This window comes from Parambassis ranga, chromosome 7, assembly GCF_900634625.1.
Source record: "Parambassis ranga chromosome 7, fParRan2.1, whole genome shotgun sequence".
Classification (NCBI taxonomy): Eukaryota; Metazoa; Chordata; class Actinopteri; family Ambassidae; genus Parambassis; species Parambassis ranga.
Window position 1 is genome coordinate 18,111,641 of NC_041028.1, and position 16,654 is coordinate 18,128,294.

General features: G+C 40.3%; 1 protein-coding gene across 1 annotated transcript; it reads left to right on the forward strand.

Moving 5' to 3' along the window:
* The first annotated feature begins 622 nt into the window (after positions 1-622).
* tm9sf4 (transmembrane 9 superfamily protein member 4) lies at positions 623-11,124 on the forward strand. Its single transcript, XM_028409835.1, has 18 exons — positions 623-665; positions 2,445-2,555; positions 3,166-3,265; positions 3,368-3,524; positions 4,203-4,347; positions 5,218-5,341; positions 5,460-5,581; positions 5,748-5,859; positions 6,842-6,912; positions 6,998-7,130; positions 7,239-7,320; positions 7,398-7,473; positions 7,585-7,668; positions 8,726-8,901; positions 8,987-9,050; positions 9,156-9,275; positions 9,362-9,451; positions 9,546-11,124. Exons 1-18 carry the CDS (start codon positions 648-650, stop codon positions 9,693-9,695), a joined length of 1,935 nt encoding a protein of 644 aa, XP_028265636.1. The 5' UTR covers positions 623-647; the 3' UTR covers positions 9,696-11,124.
* The last annotated feature ends 5,530 nt before the right edge of the window (positions 11,125-16,654 follow it).

A 16,654-nucleotide genomic window follows, 5' to 3' on the forward strand; every position in this document is an offset into this window, starting at 1 on the left:
TGCAGCTACACCCCTTGGTTAGTGGCAGTTAATAAAACAAGTCCTTAACATCAGCTAGAATAGGAATCAACCAATTGGAAAAATTCAGCTGCAGTAGCCAGGTTTTCACCTGTAGAGGGCAGACACTTCATACATTTATAACACTGTAAGTCTATAATACTTTGTTAGAGCAATCACCAACATAACTATACACATACATTAGGGTGTACTAACTCTTTATTTATTTATTTATTTATTATTATAGCAAATGCATGGGGGGGGGGGTTTCTTATGTCTGAATTCAATTGACAACTATCTTCTCAATTTGCATGGTTTTATATTAATGTTTTTTTCAGAATTTTATGTTTTACTTTACTTACACAGAGGCATACAAAGCTCTGAATTGCTCTGATTCTCCAGCAAATCAGAGCAATCCTTCACATCAGCATTCAAAGCAATGCTTCAGCTGCAGCAATCAAACTTGCATTTTCTTCAGGAAATGCCCTTTTCCAGTTACTGTTTATTTAAACAACATTTTTTAAATGTGTGATTATGATTGAATTATATTTTAACCACATATTTGGGCGTGTCAAATTAAAGGCAATATTCGTAAGAAAAAAACTACAGTAAGGCCACTTCCGCAACGTCACTAATGACACGTATTCAAAATGGCGGCCGCGGTCATGGTAAGTGAAAAAACGAACTCTTTTTCTTCAAACTACACCTTGCTCATCCTTCATTTTCAAACGAAGTCACACATCGTGAGACATACATATCAGAGTAGAGGTCCAATTCAGCCGAGAAACTACATTGTAACGTTACCCAAGCTCGCTATTATTGCAGTTCTCAGCTGTTTGGATGTTGACGAGCCTGCTGAGTTAGCTAGCTAACATTTACCTAGCTAGAGTGTCAGTGCGCTGTGCCTCTTGAAATTGATCATACGTGTCGTTTCTTTGGTACATAATATTGTACTGTTAAAGTATCAATAGTCGTGCACTCGGATGTTAGACTGTCATTTGCTTTAGTGTCTGGAGTCGTCAGAACGACGAACTTTGACATATCGTTAGCTGTTAGCAGCTCTGTCAGGCAGCGACGGTTTAAGATTATTGTCGGTGTGGTAAATACTGCTGGAAAATGTAAGAATGACACAAGATCAGCTACAAAAAACAAACATAACACAGCCTAAAACTGGCTGTGTTATTTATCTGTGCTGATACCAGTAAAATACATTTATGTAGTTTCAATGAGTTGCTACTTCCTTCACTTTCTTATCGTGACTTTGAATACCGGTGAACTGGATCCACGTGTCAATCAATGCATTTTGATCGATTCACTTGATCAAACATGGTCTTTTTAAACATTCAATGACCGAAATTTAATATCAAGAGGAAACCACGAGTCTTTAGGTATTAATCACTTTTGAGTTACAGCCCTATAACGTGGTTAATTTGACTCAGGGTAGGATAGAGACAAACTTCACATGTTGAAACTTCTAAGCTTTGTGTTGTTAGTTTGTATCAAATTAAACATGGACATCAGTTTATTGCAGGGCAGTTTGTTGGTTTTGTACTATTTATATTTGATATGGTGTTTATCTGATCTGCATGTCTATTTATTTACATCTGTTGCTCACAAATAATCAGAAGCATGACTGTAGAATCGGGATGCCTCTTTATCTTGATGCCCTGCTGCTCATGTGATTGTTCTTTGAGCAAATAGGATGTTGAAAGAAAGAGACTTGGTCTGTATGTGTGTTAAAGTTTACATTATAAATTGGATTTCCGTTTTGTGCTGTGACACAATAGTGCTTTAGCTCGCCTGCCTTTACGATTGATTGGTATTGGATATAGTGATGGGTTACCTTAAAGCACCTCATTCCCTGTAGTATCAGCTCTGTGTTGGACTGTTGTTTGCTCTGACATGCCTTCTGGCAAACTGTAGTGAGGATATCATGTGAGCGGTTTGTCAGCTGTAAGGCTGCCACTGTTGAACCACCAAGTCAACAGTTCAATGCACAGTGTTTTTTCTTCCTAGGAGCTCTGTAGTTCCCTTCCGGGTCCTTAGGCTATAATGATCTGACATACAGAGAATCCTCTCAGTGCGTGGAGGATTTACAGCTTTACTGTACCCTAGTATTTATATATCCTCCATCTTTTCCTGTGTTGTATTTATGTGGGTAGGTGCTTTGATTTGATGTTGTTGTTGTTCATTGGCTGTTGTTGCTCTAATGAAGGGACATGACTTTATCCATTTTGCCAAGCCAAAATAAATCTGTCTTAGCCTTGCTCATGTTTCTGTGCAACGTTGGTTTATTTGTCAGGAGATTTTTGGTGCAGTGGTTGTTCTCTTCTCCCCTTTCTCAGAGGTGTACAGCATGTGGTGTTATTGCTGAAATGTGCACAGTCGGTATCATGAATACACATATTATGTTGTATTTAGGGTAAAATGTTGACTGTATGTTGCAGGAGACGTGGTCGGCCTTGCTGCTGTTGGCCTTGCTGCCTGTGGTCCGGCCCTTCTATGTTCCAGGAGTCGCTCCCAGGGACTTCCATGATGGTGAGACAGTAGATATTAAGGTAAGATACACATAATCCAGCTTCTGATCCCATTGTTTGAACTACCCGCTTTCATGTGGATGTCCAGAACAACACACATCTTATGATCACTTGAATATAGCCTGGTTCAGAAGGTCAGCCTAAATCCATTTGGTGGCATACTTAAGTGTTATATCTCAGCCTTTCTTGAGAAGCTACTTTTAATATACAAAAAACACATTATAGCTCCTTGCTGGATGCAACTTCAATCATCTTGTAATCTCCCAACGGAAGTCTGTATTCCTAGCTATTGGGTTTCCTAGCCTAGGTTGCTTAGTGATAGTTAGAAACAAGTGTTTAATGTCACTCTACACACAATGAGTCACATTTTTAACAACAGAAGTCACTGGATAGCAATCGTCTGAGTCCATTTAGGCCTCTCGTCTTGCAATACCCAGGTGGAAACCCTGAGGAGAGACCTTACAAAGTCAACATAACTTACCTGGCTGCAGTTGAGATTATCTACAGCCTGTGAAGACGGCTGAATCTACTGTGTTTTTTGTTATTGTGTTAAGCTGGAAAGAAGTTCCTTTCTGTTTCTGTTTACTTATCTTCATTTCAATCAAGTCAGTAAGATAATGCTTTTTTCCAGGCGGTGAAGCTGACCAGCTCCCGTACCCAGCTTCCTTATGAATACTACTCCCTGCCTTACTGCAAGCCAGACTCCGTTGTCTACAAAGGAGAAAACCTGGGTGAGTGGAATGCAGCTGACATGCATGGAATGTAGTCTGGAAATTTCACATCATTCATTTTACATGTCTCCATTCAAAATGTTTTTGATTCCTCTTTTGTAGGTGAGGTCTTACGTGGGGACCGTATTGTGAATACCCTTTACAATGTCGAGATGAACAAGAACAAAAAATGTGAGATGGTGTGCAGCAAGAAAAAGCTCGGCATAGAGGAGAGTAAACTGGTTGCTGAGCGAATCCAAGAGGAGTATTATGTTCACCTGTGAGGATCCCTTCTTGTTTGTTTTGGCAATCCATTTAAGTGTCCTATACATTACTCACTATTAAAATTGTACTTCTTCAAGATTTTATATACCGTATTTTTCCGGACTATAAGTTGCACTTTTTTCATCCTTTGGCTGGGTATGCGACTTATACTCAGGTGCGACTTGTATATGAAAAAATTTACAATTAGTTAGCCTTGTGTCCTGACGTCTCATCACAGATATCATGGTAGCTGTTCTGTCCCCTTCCTGAGGGTTCTCTTCCACCTCCAGCTTGTCCACACTTTGCATTCACAGGGCGTGTGGTCGATATGTCACTAATTCCAGACAGCTATATGAGGGCACAGTAGACTGCCTTTTACTCATTTACAGGATATTTATAGGAATTTCTCACTCTCAATGTCCTGCAGCCACACCACTTAAATTAAGAGGAATTCAGGAGGCAACATTATGCTTAAAACGTAGTGATTTACGCTGGCCCGCTGGTGGGACTAATAGTTCAGTGCGATTTATCTATGTTTTTTTTTTTCTTCATTACCCATTTTTTGGCTGGTGTGATTTATACTCTGGTGCGACCTATAGTCCGGAAAATATGGTAGCTTTTGTTGCTGTTTAATTTTCTTCTATAGCATTTGTGCTTACAAAACTAATCGGAATGTCTTCTGTTGTTCTTTCAGTATTGCAGATAACCTTCCAGTTGCCACCAGGTTAGAGTTTTATCCCAACAGAGAGGCAGGAGGGGAGGAAGAGCAGAAGAAGGACATAGTGAAAGATATCCAGTTTGAACATGGATACAGACTGGGATTTGTTGACAACAACAAGGTAGATAAGATCTTTCAGGTTTGATGCAATCTGAGTGACTAAGTGCACGGCTAAACAGTCGATTTAACAGGGTTTGAATGTCTGAGGATGTGGTAAATACATAAATAAATCCTGGATAATTTGGCACCTATGAACTATAGGGTGGCTAAAGTAAAGTATGGAACCAGTAAAACCGCTATATGTACTTGTAGAGCAGTTTTACTGGTTCCATACTTTACGCAGGGACGGTCTACATCTACAAGACATTTCTGTACAAAGATAACAATGCATGCAAAATGATGCTGTTTTGGAGAATATTTGACATTTTCAATAAGGGTGAGGCAGCACTAGCACTAACCATGCTAAAGGAGCTAACTACTGGGCTGCTGCTCTCATGTTATCTGTATGTATAATCAGTTTATAGCAAAAACACAACGCAAAGAAGCATCTTTGCTTCATTAATGACTAAATTCTCTGTCCACTCACTAACTTTGATAAAACTGCCATGACTAGAAAGACATAGCTTTGTGTTGAGTTTCTATGATATATTAGTCTTTAAACATTAGTCGAGCAGTGCCATTTTCTGCCATAGTCAAGCTAGATAGTTTACACCAGATGCCTTTTTTTTTTAAAGCTATCAATTTCTTCATGATAACAACCCCATCCACCAGTGGTCACAACCAGCCCCACTTTCTCTGTTGAGAACACAGGTCATTGTGGTTTGTCAAAGCACCAACCAGACTGGAAAAACAATTTTAATCAACCAGAGGATTTTTTTGAACATGCTGTGATACGTTCGGAATCAAGATTCAAAGTTCAAAAATCTTTTTTTTTTATTTTTTTTTTTTTATGAATGTGCTGAATCTTGTCTCCTTTTTTTTACCCCTACAGTTTTATCTGCACAACCACCTGTCCTTCATCCTGTACTTCCACAGAGAGAAACTGGAGGAGGGGGAAATTCACGATTACAGGGTGGTGCGATTTGAGGTTGTACCCCAAAGCGTCAAAGTAGAAGGTTGGTGTCATCCCACTCGGTTTGTAATGAGTGGGAAAAGGGAAGTGGGATTGTTGACTAAAACAAAAATGGCTGGTTCTTGTTGATGTACTTATTCTGTTGTGTTATTCTTTCTCAGATCTGAAGGCAGAGGAAAAGCTGAAGACATGCACCTTACCTGAAGCCAGTGGCTCCGCCCCTCAGGAGATTGACCCAACCAAAGAGAATGAGGTCCTCTTCACCTATTCTGTCCACTGGGAGGTCAGTGACATGAAGCATCCTGTAACCAGAGCTAAGACCAGTCTGTGTGGCTAAATACTAAATTAATAATGTTTGTACTTCCTTAGCTGTTTAAGTTTACTTGGATGTCACAATGTTAAAGAAGTGTTGAGGCAAGGAACCTGAGATGCTTGTCCCCTCTGTGCAGGAGAGCGAGGTGAAGTGGGCATCTCGCTGGGACACGTACCTGACTATGAGCGATGTCCAGATTCACTGGTTCTCCATTGTAAACTCTGTGGTGGTCGTCTTCTTCCTGTCTGGTATGCCCAATCGTTTCTAACTCCTTTGCATCTGAGCTGCCATTTATGTGCGTTTGTAAGAGGTATTTCTGAAGTGTATAGTGTGATGTAGTTTTATTTAGACATCAGGGTGCCTGACAGAGCATCTTGCTCTTAGTGAATGAGATGTGCTGTAACTGCTGTGAGTGGCGTGTGTTCCAGACTTCACACAGAGTTCCTGTTGGTAAAAGGCTATATTTTAACTTGCAGAATAAAGGTTACCGGCAGTTAGTTAAATGGTTAGTCTGCCTGTATTTGTTGCCATGGTGAGAATATTTTCCCTCCCCGTAATAAATGTTGCTAATTATATGCAGTCCTTGCTCTTTAGGAAGTAACATAAAGATGCAACATACATATTAATGTTTCCTTCTCACTCCTGTCACTGCGTTGCTCACCGTGGGCTGGTCTTTGTGTGTTGTGAATCTCAGTATGAGATGCAGAGCCTGCCTTTTTCTAGTTGTGAATGCTGTTGGTCTATAGTGTGTGTGTATGTGAACACACTAAAAATACAGTTTTTAAAGTTTTTAAATTTCATTATATAAAAAAATCAACATCGCACTACAGGGAGTGTATGCTTCAACATTAAATAACAGCAGCAACACTACCTACCCCACAATTATGCTAAAACCATGTTTTGAAAGGTTAAATGCAGTTTGGAGGCAGTGAAACACGTTAGACACGTTAGAAACACAGCTGCTGAAACTGCTGCAGGTATAACTGGAGTAATCAGGCACTTTCAGGGCTGGCTGACTCTGACAGGTTGTCTAGCCATGATGCATGTAAATTCTTAATTCACTCCTAACCTGTTCTGCCAGCCTCTATCATGACAGACCTCTCGCCTAGAATTCATGTTAATGTTCCCTCTGTCAGTTTACTCACAGAGGATCAACTGTAGCTCTGCAACCTCTGGAATGCACATGTAAATATATATGTAATCCTTCTCATTCCTTGCTATTTCTCTCAGGCATTCTGAGTATGATCATCATCAGGACCTTGAGGAAAGACATAGCTAACTACAACAGAGAGGATGACATAGTAAGAAAACAACATATAACTCATTAAGTCTATTGAATCACTACTATCTGTTCCACTTAATCACATTTGACTCCTTTCTAATCAGGAGGACACCATGGAGGAGTCTGGATGGAAGAACGTCCACGGCGACGTCTTTAGACCACCTCAGTATCCCATGATCCTCAGCTCTCTACTGGGCTCAGGAATCCAGCTCTTTTGCATGATTCTCATTGTCATCTGTGAGTCTGTTAAACAGTACAGTCTGTGTTTACATGCTGATGTCCAGTCTTATTTGCATGTAGGCAGAGTCTTTCAGCCTTCTCATCTACACATTGTGTGTGTTACAGTTGTTGCCATGTTGGGCATGTTGTCTCCATCTAGCAGAGGAGCCCTGATGACCACTGCTTGCTTCCTCTTCATGTTCATGGGGTAAGATCTCTCTTCTCCTGTTTAACCCAAATGTGCATTTCCTGGTTTATTTAGTCCCGTTTGTTTTCTTCCTCCAGTGTGTTTGGTGGCTACTTTGCTGGCAGACTGTACCGCACACTGAAGGGCCATCGATGGAGGAAAGGAGCATTCTGCGTGAGTCAATTCTACAAATGAAATAATTGGCTGTTATTTCTCCTGAATGTGTTTCTTATGGTGACAGCAGAGAAGCTTAGACCATGTGTTGTGTTTTTTTTCTCCCTGCAGACAGCCACTTTGTATCCTGCAGTGGTTTTTGGAATCTGCTTCGTCCTGAACTGTTTCATCTGGGGAGAGCACTCCTCAGGGGCGGTGAGTACCATCACACAGTTAACACAATGTATTAAAAATGTATAAGTGAGATATGCAGAACACAACACAAACCATCAATTTATTGCACGCAGTTTCTCAGGCTACATCCACACACGGACTAAATAGTTTTCATTTCAAAAATGTTTCAATAAATGTGTGTGTCCCCACGTATCCACACAAAACCACTGATAACGCTGTAGAATATAAGACAGGCCTGTTTGTGGCACTGTAGCATTACCACACACACCCACACCATAAACAGAAGAGTACATGAGGCATGCACACACAACTCATGCTGCCGTTGTTAGTGCATGAGGGCATGCAGGTTAAGGGGAAGGGGGGGTCCATTTATCTCAAAATGCCGGATCTGTGTGGATATGTATATCTATACGATAAAAAACTCGCAGTGTGGACAAGACCTCAGATGATCAAGCATCCTTTGTCTTAAAAAAACCCACAGAGGTGTGACCTGCTCTCTTTGGATGAGCATTAATGGGCAGTTCTGCTTCTGGTGAAGTAATATGGCTGGCTAGCCTAGAGTCACGTCCACTCAGATGGTGTTTTGCTAGTGATGACATTAGTGGGCAAACGGCTACTAAGCTTGACAAGCCAGCGTGTAACTTAGTCCTGACTCAGAATGGGCCTTTGTGGGCTGACTACACCGGGTGACAGCATAATCAGTCCACATACAGGAAGTAGATATAAGGTTAGTTACCATGTTTAGCAGAACCTTTTCTGTTATTTCTGACTACCGTAATTGTATGTAGTAATGCAGAAAATCAAAACATTGGATGTGGATAAATAGGTGCTCTACAACACAACATATCAGCTATTGTTTCACACTGAGACAAGCGACACACAGTAACTCAGACATTCCTGCACACACATCATAATGAATTGTAAGGAGAGCAGCCTGCTAACATCATGTGTAGCTTACATTGTAAGCACTGTTAACCTGACTAACCTGTTCTCCTTTGTGAATACTGTGTATAGAGTGCACTGTTGGGATTATAGTGACATGTGTGACAGTGTTCCTGTGTCCCTCCTTTTACTCCAGGTCCCCTTCACCACCATGCTGGCCCTGCTGTGCATGTGGTTCGGTATCTCCATGCCTCTGGTCTACCTGGGATACTACTTTGGCTTCCGCAAGCAGCCGTACGATAACCCGGTGCGCACCAACCAGATCCCTCGGCAGGTGCCAGAGCAGCGCTGGTACATGAACAAGTTTGTAGGGTGAGTGTTTAACCATGATCGCATCCTGAGCACGGCCTTTGACACAGTGAGTGTGAAGACTAAAGGTGTGTTTTCTTTCCACTAGAATCCTGATGGCAGGAATTCTGCCGTTTGGTGCCATGTTCATCGAGCTCTTCTTCATTTTTAGCGTAAATACAACTCATTTTATAAAGTGTCACTCCAAATAAGTACCATAATGTTGCGAGTGGCTTTATTCATCACACTAATGCTCGCGTCGCTGTCACCACCTACAGGCCATCTGGGAGAATCAGTTCTATTACCTGTTCGGCTTCCTGTTTCTGGTCTTCATCATCTTGGTGGTGTCCTGCTCTCAGATCAGCATCGTAATGGTTTATTTCCAGCTCTGTGCAGAGGTAAGACCACTGCTGTACTGTACTCATATTTCCTCCCACACCGCCGTCATCAACCATTCACCTCTCTCTGTTTCTACCATTGTCAGGACTATCGATGGTGGTGGAGAACTTTCCTGGTTTCAGGAGGCTCGGCGTTCTACGTCCTTATTTATGCCATCTTCTACTTTATCAACAAGGTAAAGACGTGCTACATCAGGAGTCAGAACTTTAAAAAAAAAAGATGTTCTATAGCTATATAAAGTGATCCCTCCTCCCTTTGTTTCTCCTCAGCTGGACATCGTGGAGTTCATCCCCTCCCTCCTGTACTTCGGCTACACCACCCTGATGGTCCTGTCCTTCTGGCTGCTAACAGGAACGATCGGCTTCTACGCCGCCTACATGTTCATCAGGAAAATCTACGCCGCGGTCAAGATCGACTAAGACGTTGCTGCTGTCGCTGCTGTTCTCGTTTTTTTCTCTTTTTTTGTTTTTGTTTGTCTCATTCATTTTTTTTAATATATATTTTTTATTCTTCTTGTCCAATAAGCACTGACAGGACTTGTGTGCAGACATAACAACAGAGGGGGATTAGCGTTTTTTTTTCTCACAGCGCAACGGCCCCACCTACTGGCTTTGTGGTGAAGAACAGCAAGGTGGCAGAGCAAAAATCAGTTCTCTCCATCTCCCTTGCCACCCCCCCCCCGCCCATTTCTCCAGCCCAGGACAGAGACCCACAGGGAGGTCTTCCTCTGCCCCTGCTGTCTCACCTTGCACCGGGCCAAAGCTTGTCAAAACGACGGTTCCTGCACACGTCTTCTTCTTCTTTTTTTCCTTCATTGTGTTTTGAGTCTAACTTATCCAGGTTTTTATTTTTTGTCATCACAGAATATTTCCTGCAACTTAATAATTACTTTCTGTTTTGATTTTCTTACTTCAATTCTGTCTTTAGTTTACCGTCTCTGTTCTCTGACGCGACTTCATCGCAGAGACTTTACAGATCAGGGAAGGACTGGGGGAGTCAAACTGTGGTTACGGTGTCGATGTTTGTTGTGTTTAAACCCATATGGATGGAAATATTTCTGGGAGGTTCTACATTGTAAAAAAAACAAGAAAGGATAAATTAAATGTTCTGCTATGTTTTTTTTTACTTCAGTTTCCTCTGTAGTCAAAACATTAGCTTCAGTGGGATTTTCCTTTTTCATGTCAGAGTATTTGCCCATTTTACCCTACATAGCTTTACAAATGGGACTGAATACACGTGAACCTGACGGCCCCGCGGCATTGATCCGGTGGGTGCAGTCCGCTGGACAAAATGACAAGGAGGAGTCACCTTTTGTATTCAAATCTCTACCACACAAATGGTTTTTTCTGCTCACCACGCCGTCAGTGTAGCCTTAGCAGAGCTGGAGCCTGCTGAACTATGCAGTAATTGAGCGCAAATTGTAAGGGTTGTTTCAAAGGACCATTGTTTATTATTTTTGATGAGAAATGATGCCTCATTTCTTTACGTTTGAATCTAATGTATGTTACATTTTTATGTATAAACTGATTCTTTTGAAAGCCAGCTAAGATCACTTCTGTGTGTTCCTGCCCTGTAGCGTGGCAGATGTTATTTGACAGCTGGAGGGGGCGCAGAGCATTGAAATGTAATCTGCAGTGTTCTTATTAGACCTGTACAGTCAGTGTTTTTGTGAAGGTCACATGTCGCGGCTCATGTTTTCCCTGCGTTTCAAGTCCTCAGATCATAGGTGGAACCAGACTGCTCAAGTTAAGGGCTCATTGTCGATGATAATTGTATTCATTTTAATCTAGTTACAGCAGAGCTAGGACATTAAAGGACCACTATGGAGGATCTAGTGGTGAGGTTGCAGATTGGACTGAGTACCACTCTCTCACCTCTCCTCTTCTAAGAGTGTGCTGGCACATCACATCAATTTTAACATTTGAAGGCTTTTTCTAGAGCCAGTGTTTGGTTTGTCCTTTCTGGGCTACTGTAGACATTTCCAACACTTCAAGCTAGGACCCACTCTATAAATAGATATCACAGGTAAAAACACACACAAGAGAGAATACAACAAACACATTGAAATGATGCTGTCTTTTACTTCATTTTGTACTGATCCTGCATACTGGACCTTCAGATCAGTTTGACATTTTGTGAAATGCACTTTTTTCACTTGGCAGGAGCTAGATGATAAGATGAGTTCTGATAAGCTAACCAGCTGCTATCACTCAATTCCTATATACTGTACACTCATGGAAGGTTTCATTAACACAGAATTAAATTAGACTGCTGCTGGCACTTGCTTCTTTAGATTTGATGTCTTTGTGCTAAATCTGAGCTAACTGATAGCTATCAATGTGTAGTCAATAGAGTTGCTATGTGGACCTAAAATTACCTGATGGCAGCCATGTGTTATTTAATGTACAGAGGTAACCAGCAGCTAGCCACAGTTTCCTGTTTAACACACAGACATCATTCTTTATGCTAAGCTAACCAGCAGCTGGCAATGGTTTCCTTTTTAACATGTGGATATCAGAGACTTTGTGTGTTGAGCTTAGCAGTTGCTGGTAGCTCCTGTTAAATATATATATATTTTAATAACTAAGCTAAGCCAATCAGCTGTTAGCAGAAGCCTGACTGGTATCTTCTTATCTAACTCTCAGCTAGATGTCACTGTAAAATGTCAAACTAAGCTTCGGGTCAGTTCTCAGTCACTGTATTTAGAGGACAATACATGCTCCCAAACAAAACATTTATTCATCACAGTTTGATTTTAGAGGGCTTCCATTTTAAGTGGGGGCGTATTTGCACAGAAATACAGGTGAGGTGCAGGTGTGAGGCTGCAGAGAGTCCGGACAGGTGCTGAGATCAGCCCTGATTCTCCAGGACCAGATCGGAGGGATGAATGAAAGACATCCTCCTGTGTCCAACATTCATTCATTCTTCATCTTATTACAAACGAGCTGTGCAAAGAGAATGAGACAAACCCAAATAACATTTAATTTACCCCTGCCTACTTATTATTACAGCTGATGGCCTGGAATTGTCCCCAGAGGTTGCCTCGAATGAAATGAAATCAGCCCAAATTATAAGAATGAGTTTCTCTCTAATGCTCGGGGAGACCAAAAAAAAAGGCGCACGTCATGCGAGGGTATGTATGAAGGATTTTATGATGTAAATAAAGAGAAAAGCAGCTTTGTATTTGTTGAGTTTTGCTGTTTGTGGCGCTCTCTGTCATCGTTTTAGCCAAAAGCATGATGTTGATGATGACTTTCAAAGGAACAGGTTTCTGTTACGTTCCCTCTTTGATTCTTTTACAGAATGTCCAATAACAAAATGTACAATGAAAATAAAGTGATGACAAGTTGAATATGAAAAATAGCAGTCAATATTTATGATTCTAACTGTAAATGGTCTTCATCTAATGGAAGAATATTGAGGCTATACAGTAGAATAAAAAATGATTAAAATCTTAAATTCTTCCCAAAATAGAGATTAACAATATTCTGATTTAAAAATTATTTTTTTGTCTTGAGTAATTCTGAGATTAAAGTCAGAATTTCCACTAATTAGCACATTTAACATGCTAGCTATGGCTAAAATCCTGCATATTACCATCATCATTGGGCGCATTAGGGTGTATACATTTAGCATCATATTACCTGGCAGGGGCTTTGTTGCTGCGCCATGCTAAATCACCAAACTTCTCTTTGTGTGTCTATGTGTGTGAAGGTGTCAAGATTCCTGGCTTGTGTGTTTCTGAAATGATCAGTGTCTGGGTTGCGATCTGTGTTGTGGTGTTTCGCTCCTCTCAAATCTTTTTTTTTTTTTATGAGTTCTCCAGGTTCCTCCAACCAAAAGAGTTTCTATTCCAGAATTATGGCACAGTTGGCATCCCATAAGTGTATATGTGAGAGTCAGCTCAGTTGATTTAAGTATAGGTTTAGCTCCATAGCACTATAATTAGAGCAGTCTTGACACTCAGATATGCATGCAGGCGTATACTGGTACAGCTCTGTGAGACATAATCCAGACCCCTGGTCCAGTGTTGAGGGTCAGACACACCACCACTCAGACCGGCCTAAAACATTCTGGGACTCAAATTAGTTTTTGGTACTAAATAGATGCAAATATTACAGGATTACTTTCCCTCCAACTTCCTGTGGCTGACATGCGCTACTCATCCGTTCACTCTGCCTCATGTGGTGAAGGACATGTGGTCTGTGGAAATCACTTCCTACACTCAATGTGATAGATGGACGTGCAGAAGGAAGTGACTCACCAGCTCAGATATCACTGCCCAGACACTCCACCAGTTTACGCCTGAAAAAAAATGTTCAGTGTTCTAAAAACACACTCGTAGTAGTATTAAAGAAGTATTTTTAGGTTTTAGAGAATTGCGCCCACAGAGGATTGACGCACACTGGTCCAAAAGGGTGTTATGTTTACATCCATCCATTTGGTCCTGCAGTGCAGGGTCACGGGGGGCTGGAGTATATCCCAGCTATCTATGGGTGAGAGGCGGGGTACAACCTGGACCGGGGGAAACATATAGACTTTTAGAATGTGGGAGGAGGCTGGAGTACCCGGAGAAAACCTACGCAGGCACAGAGAGAATGTGCAAACTCCACACAGAAAAGTCCCAGCCAGAATCGAACCAGGAACCTTCCTGCTGTGAGGCGACAGTGCACCACCCCTTACATTTACATTTGTTAAAAAAATGTCGGTCCTATAATATAATGACAAAACATGATTTAAATAACAAACAGACAGAATGCAAAGCAGGGTATGAAACCGCTGGTTTGTCTTTTAATCATTTCAACATAACACATGACAACTCAAAGATACACTGTACTGTACAATAAGTCAATAGTTCTGTTGTTGTGTTCATCATCTCTTTGGATCAACCAATATACAAATCTGTCACTTTAACATTGCAGCAACTGATTGCATGTGAGATATGTAACAAAAAAAGCAAAGACTTCTCATCGGCTGTCTTTCACCGAAGCAGATCATGTATAGAACTCTCCCTGTAGTCGATAAACTCCAAGCTTTAACATAGTGTGTATATGAATGCAAGTAGTTTATTTTCATTCTCCTTTTTTCACCTTGTTTATTCCAGAGGTGGCTGTGATAAAAAAAAATAAAATAAAATGGGCTATGTCACTAAAAGATACATAAAGAGGTTGGAATGCAAGACAAATTACAAATAAGCTAGAAATATATAAAACTACACGTGGATGTTTGCCTGCAGCAGACAGTACCCAGATCCTTACTAGAAGCAAAACAAAAGAAAGGGTGAGCGATAGAGAGAGAGAGAGAGAGAGAGAGAGAGAGAGAGAGAGAGAGAGCGTTATTGAACTCAGATCAGCTTTTCTCAGGTTTAAACTGATGAACAAATTCCCTTAAAATAAATGTGTGTGTTTGTGCTGCACCTACTAGTAAAAGAGGAAAAGGTGAGGATAAGTGCATCCCTAGTAGGTGCAGATCGAGGTAATGGAGCTACAGCCAGGCCAAGGAGCACAGCAACAACAACAGCAATGTTAAAGATGTATGAGCGAGGCCAGTCTATGGAAGACCATTTATGCCAAAAAAATGTGAATTCATGCTAAGAGTAGGAGTGTCCCTCCTAAAAACAATGCTAAAAACACAGAATATTATATTATAGTTAGGTATTATTGTCTCATTAGAGATCAGGAACAAAGTCTTAGTAGCCACACAAAGCAAGTTTTAGGCTATGTTTGTTTACACTTTATCAAATTGATGGCATTAACATATGCTGAATTTGATATACTCTAGGCTCAGAGATGGGTACAGATTAGATCCATCACTACCTATATCAAATTCAGCATATTTTAATGGCACCCTAGAGGTGGGTACAGATTAGATTATTTTAGATTATATAATCTGTACCCATTAAAATATGCTGAATTTATATTCTAGGCTCAGAGATGGGTACAGATAACATAATCTAAAATAATCTAATCTGTACCCATTGCTGAGATGCAGAGGGAAAGTTACAAAATGTTTTTTCAGACAAGTTCTGAAAGGTTCTAATTTTTCTCTATTAGGCAAGTCAACAAATATATATTAACTTGTTTTTCCCCCATGTTCATTTTGTTTAAACTACGAGGGAGCACATTCCTATTAAATCCAGGTGAATAAAGCATTAATTTACACATTTATTTACTTTTGTACTCCATTTTTTGGGGAAAAATTTGGCTTTCTATACAATAGATTTAGAGTTGTTGTTGAGTTACTTGCTATAAAAATGGCCTGCAGATCTCTCGGTCTCTGTCGCGAGGTTTTTTTAAGCGGCAGGCTGCGGCCAGGCTGTGCCTTGACAACAGTGTTGTTTGTCACAAAGAAACAGATGCGTTGTTGCTGCTCTCTTAAAGAGCGTGGCTGTAGTAGTTTGATTAGATAAATTAATGAGAAAGAGAGAGAGAGAGAGAGAGAGAGCAAAGCTGGTTACCCAAATATTAAAAAAAAATAAAAAGAGAGCGAGAGAGAGAGAGCGAGAGAGAGAGAGAGAGAAGGCGCAGGGGGCTCTTATGTAAAAGGTATATTAGTGAAAAGTATATCAAAAATACTGTTACTCTTTTGGAGAAGAGAAAATACACAAAAGGTCGATAAAGTCTACACATCAAACTAATGGCACGTACATATACAGGATCAATACAAAATTAAAACATATGAACATATAAGCTGAAATTTTAAAAGAAAAAAATACTCTTTTTTTTTTAAAAGGTTGAAAGTGCTAGAATTCAGATTAGCTCACAGAAACCCAGGGAGGACAAACTCAATGCATGCCAAAAGCTTCTTCTTTTTTCTTTTTATTTAAGGACTAAATGTTTGTTATAAAAAAATATAAATGCTCAATTTGATTGCTACAAATTTGGCTAAAGCCAAGAGGGGTTTTTCTTAAAAACGACCTTTTTATTTATTTCTTTGTTTAAATGAGAATTTTGTTTTTTCTTTTTCAATATATTCTCCAAAAAAAGGTGCCGACAGCGAATTTTTTTTTTTTTTTTTTTTTGGATCAATCAAAACATTTGATCGTGTTTACATGAGTCATCATCAAAATAATGACTTTTTAGGGGGGGGGGTATAATAAAAGTAAAAATAAGCTTCAATTTAACTTGAATGATAAAATGAGGAGTTCAACAGTCAAACTGTGTGAGGAAGCTTTTTTTTTTTTTTTTTTTTTTTAAATACTACAGTGCTCGCTGATTCTGTACCCTGCCTTCCACTATGTAGGTTGGCGGGGTTGAAGGGGTTAAGGGGTGCCCTGTTTAATTCACAGGGGTCCATCAGCTGCTCATTGTCAGGGTTTCATATCCTACAGTATGGTATTTAAAAGTATAACACTTGTAGCATTTTGTAACAAGCAATT

Bases quoted from the DNA above. Each gene is read 5' to 3' on its own strand.
- tm9sf4 (XM_028409835.1), top strand. The intron at 5,860-6,841 runs GTATGCCCAATC...TATTTCTCTCAG, and splicing joins GGTCGTCTTCTTCCTGTCTG to GCATTCTGAGTATGATCATC. The intron at 9,051-9,155 runs GTAAATACAACT...CACCACCTACAG, and splicing joins AGCTCTTCTTCATTTTTAGC to GCCATCTGGGAGAATCAGTT.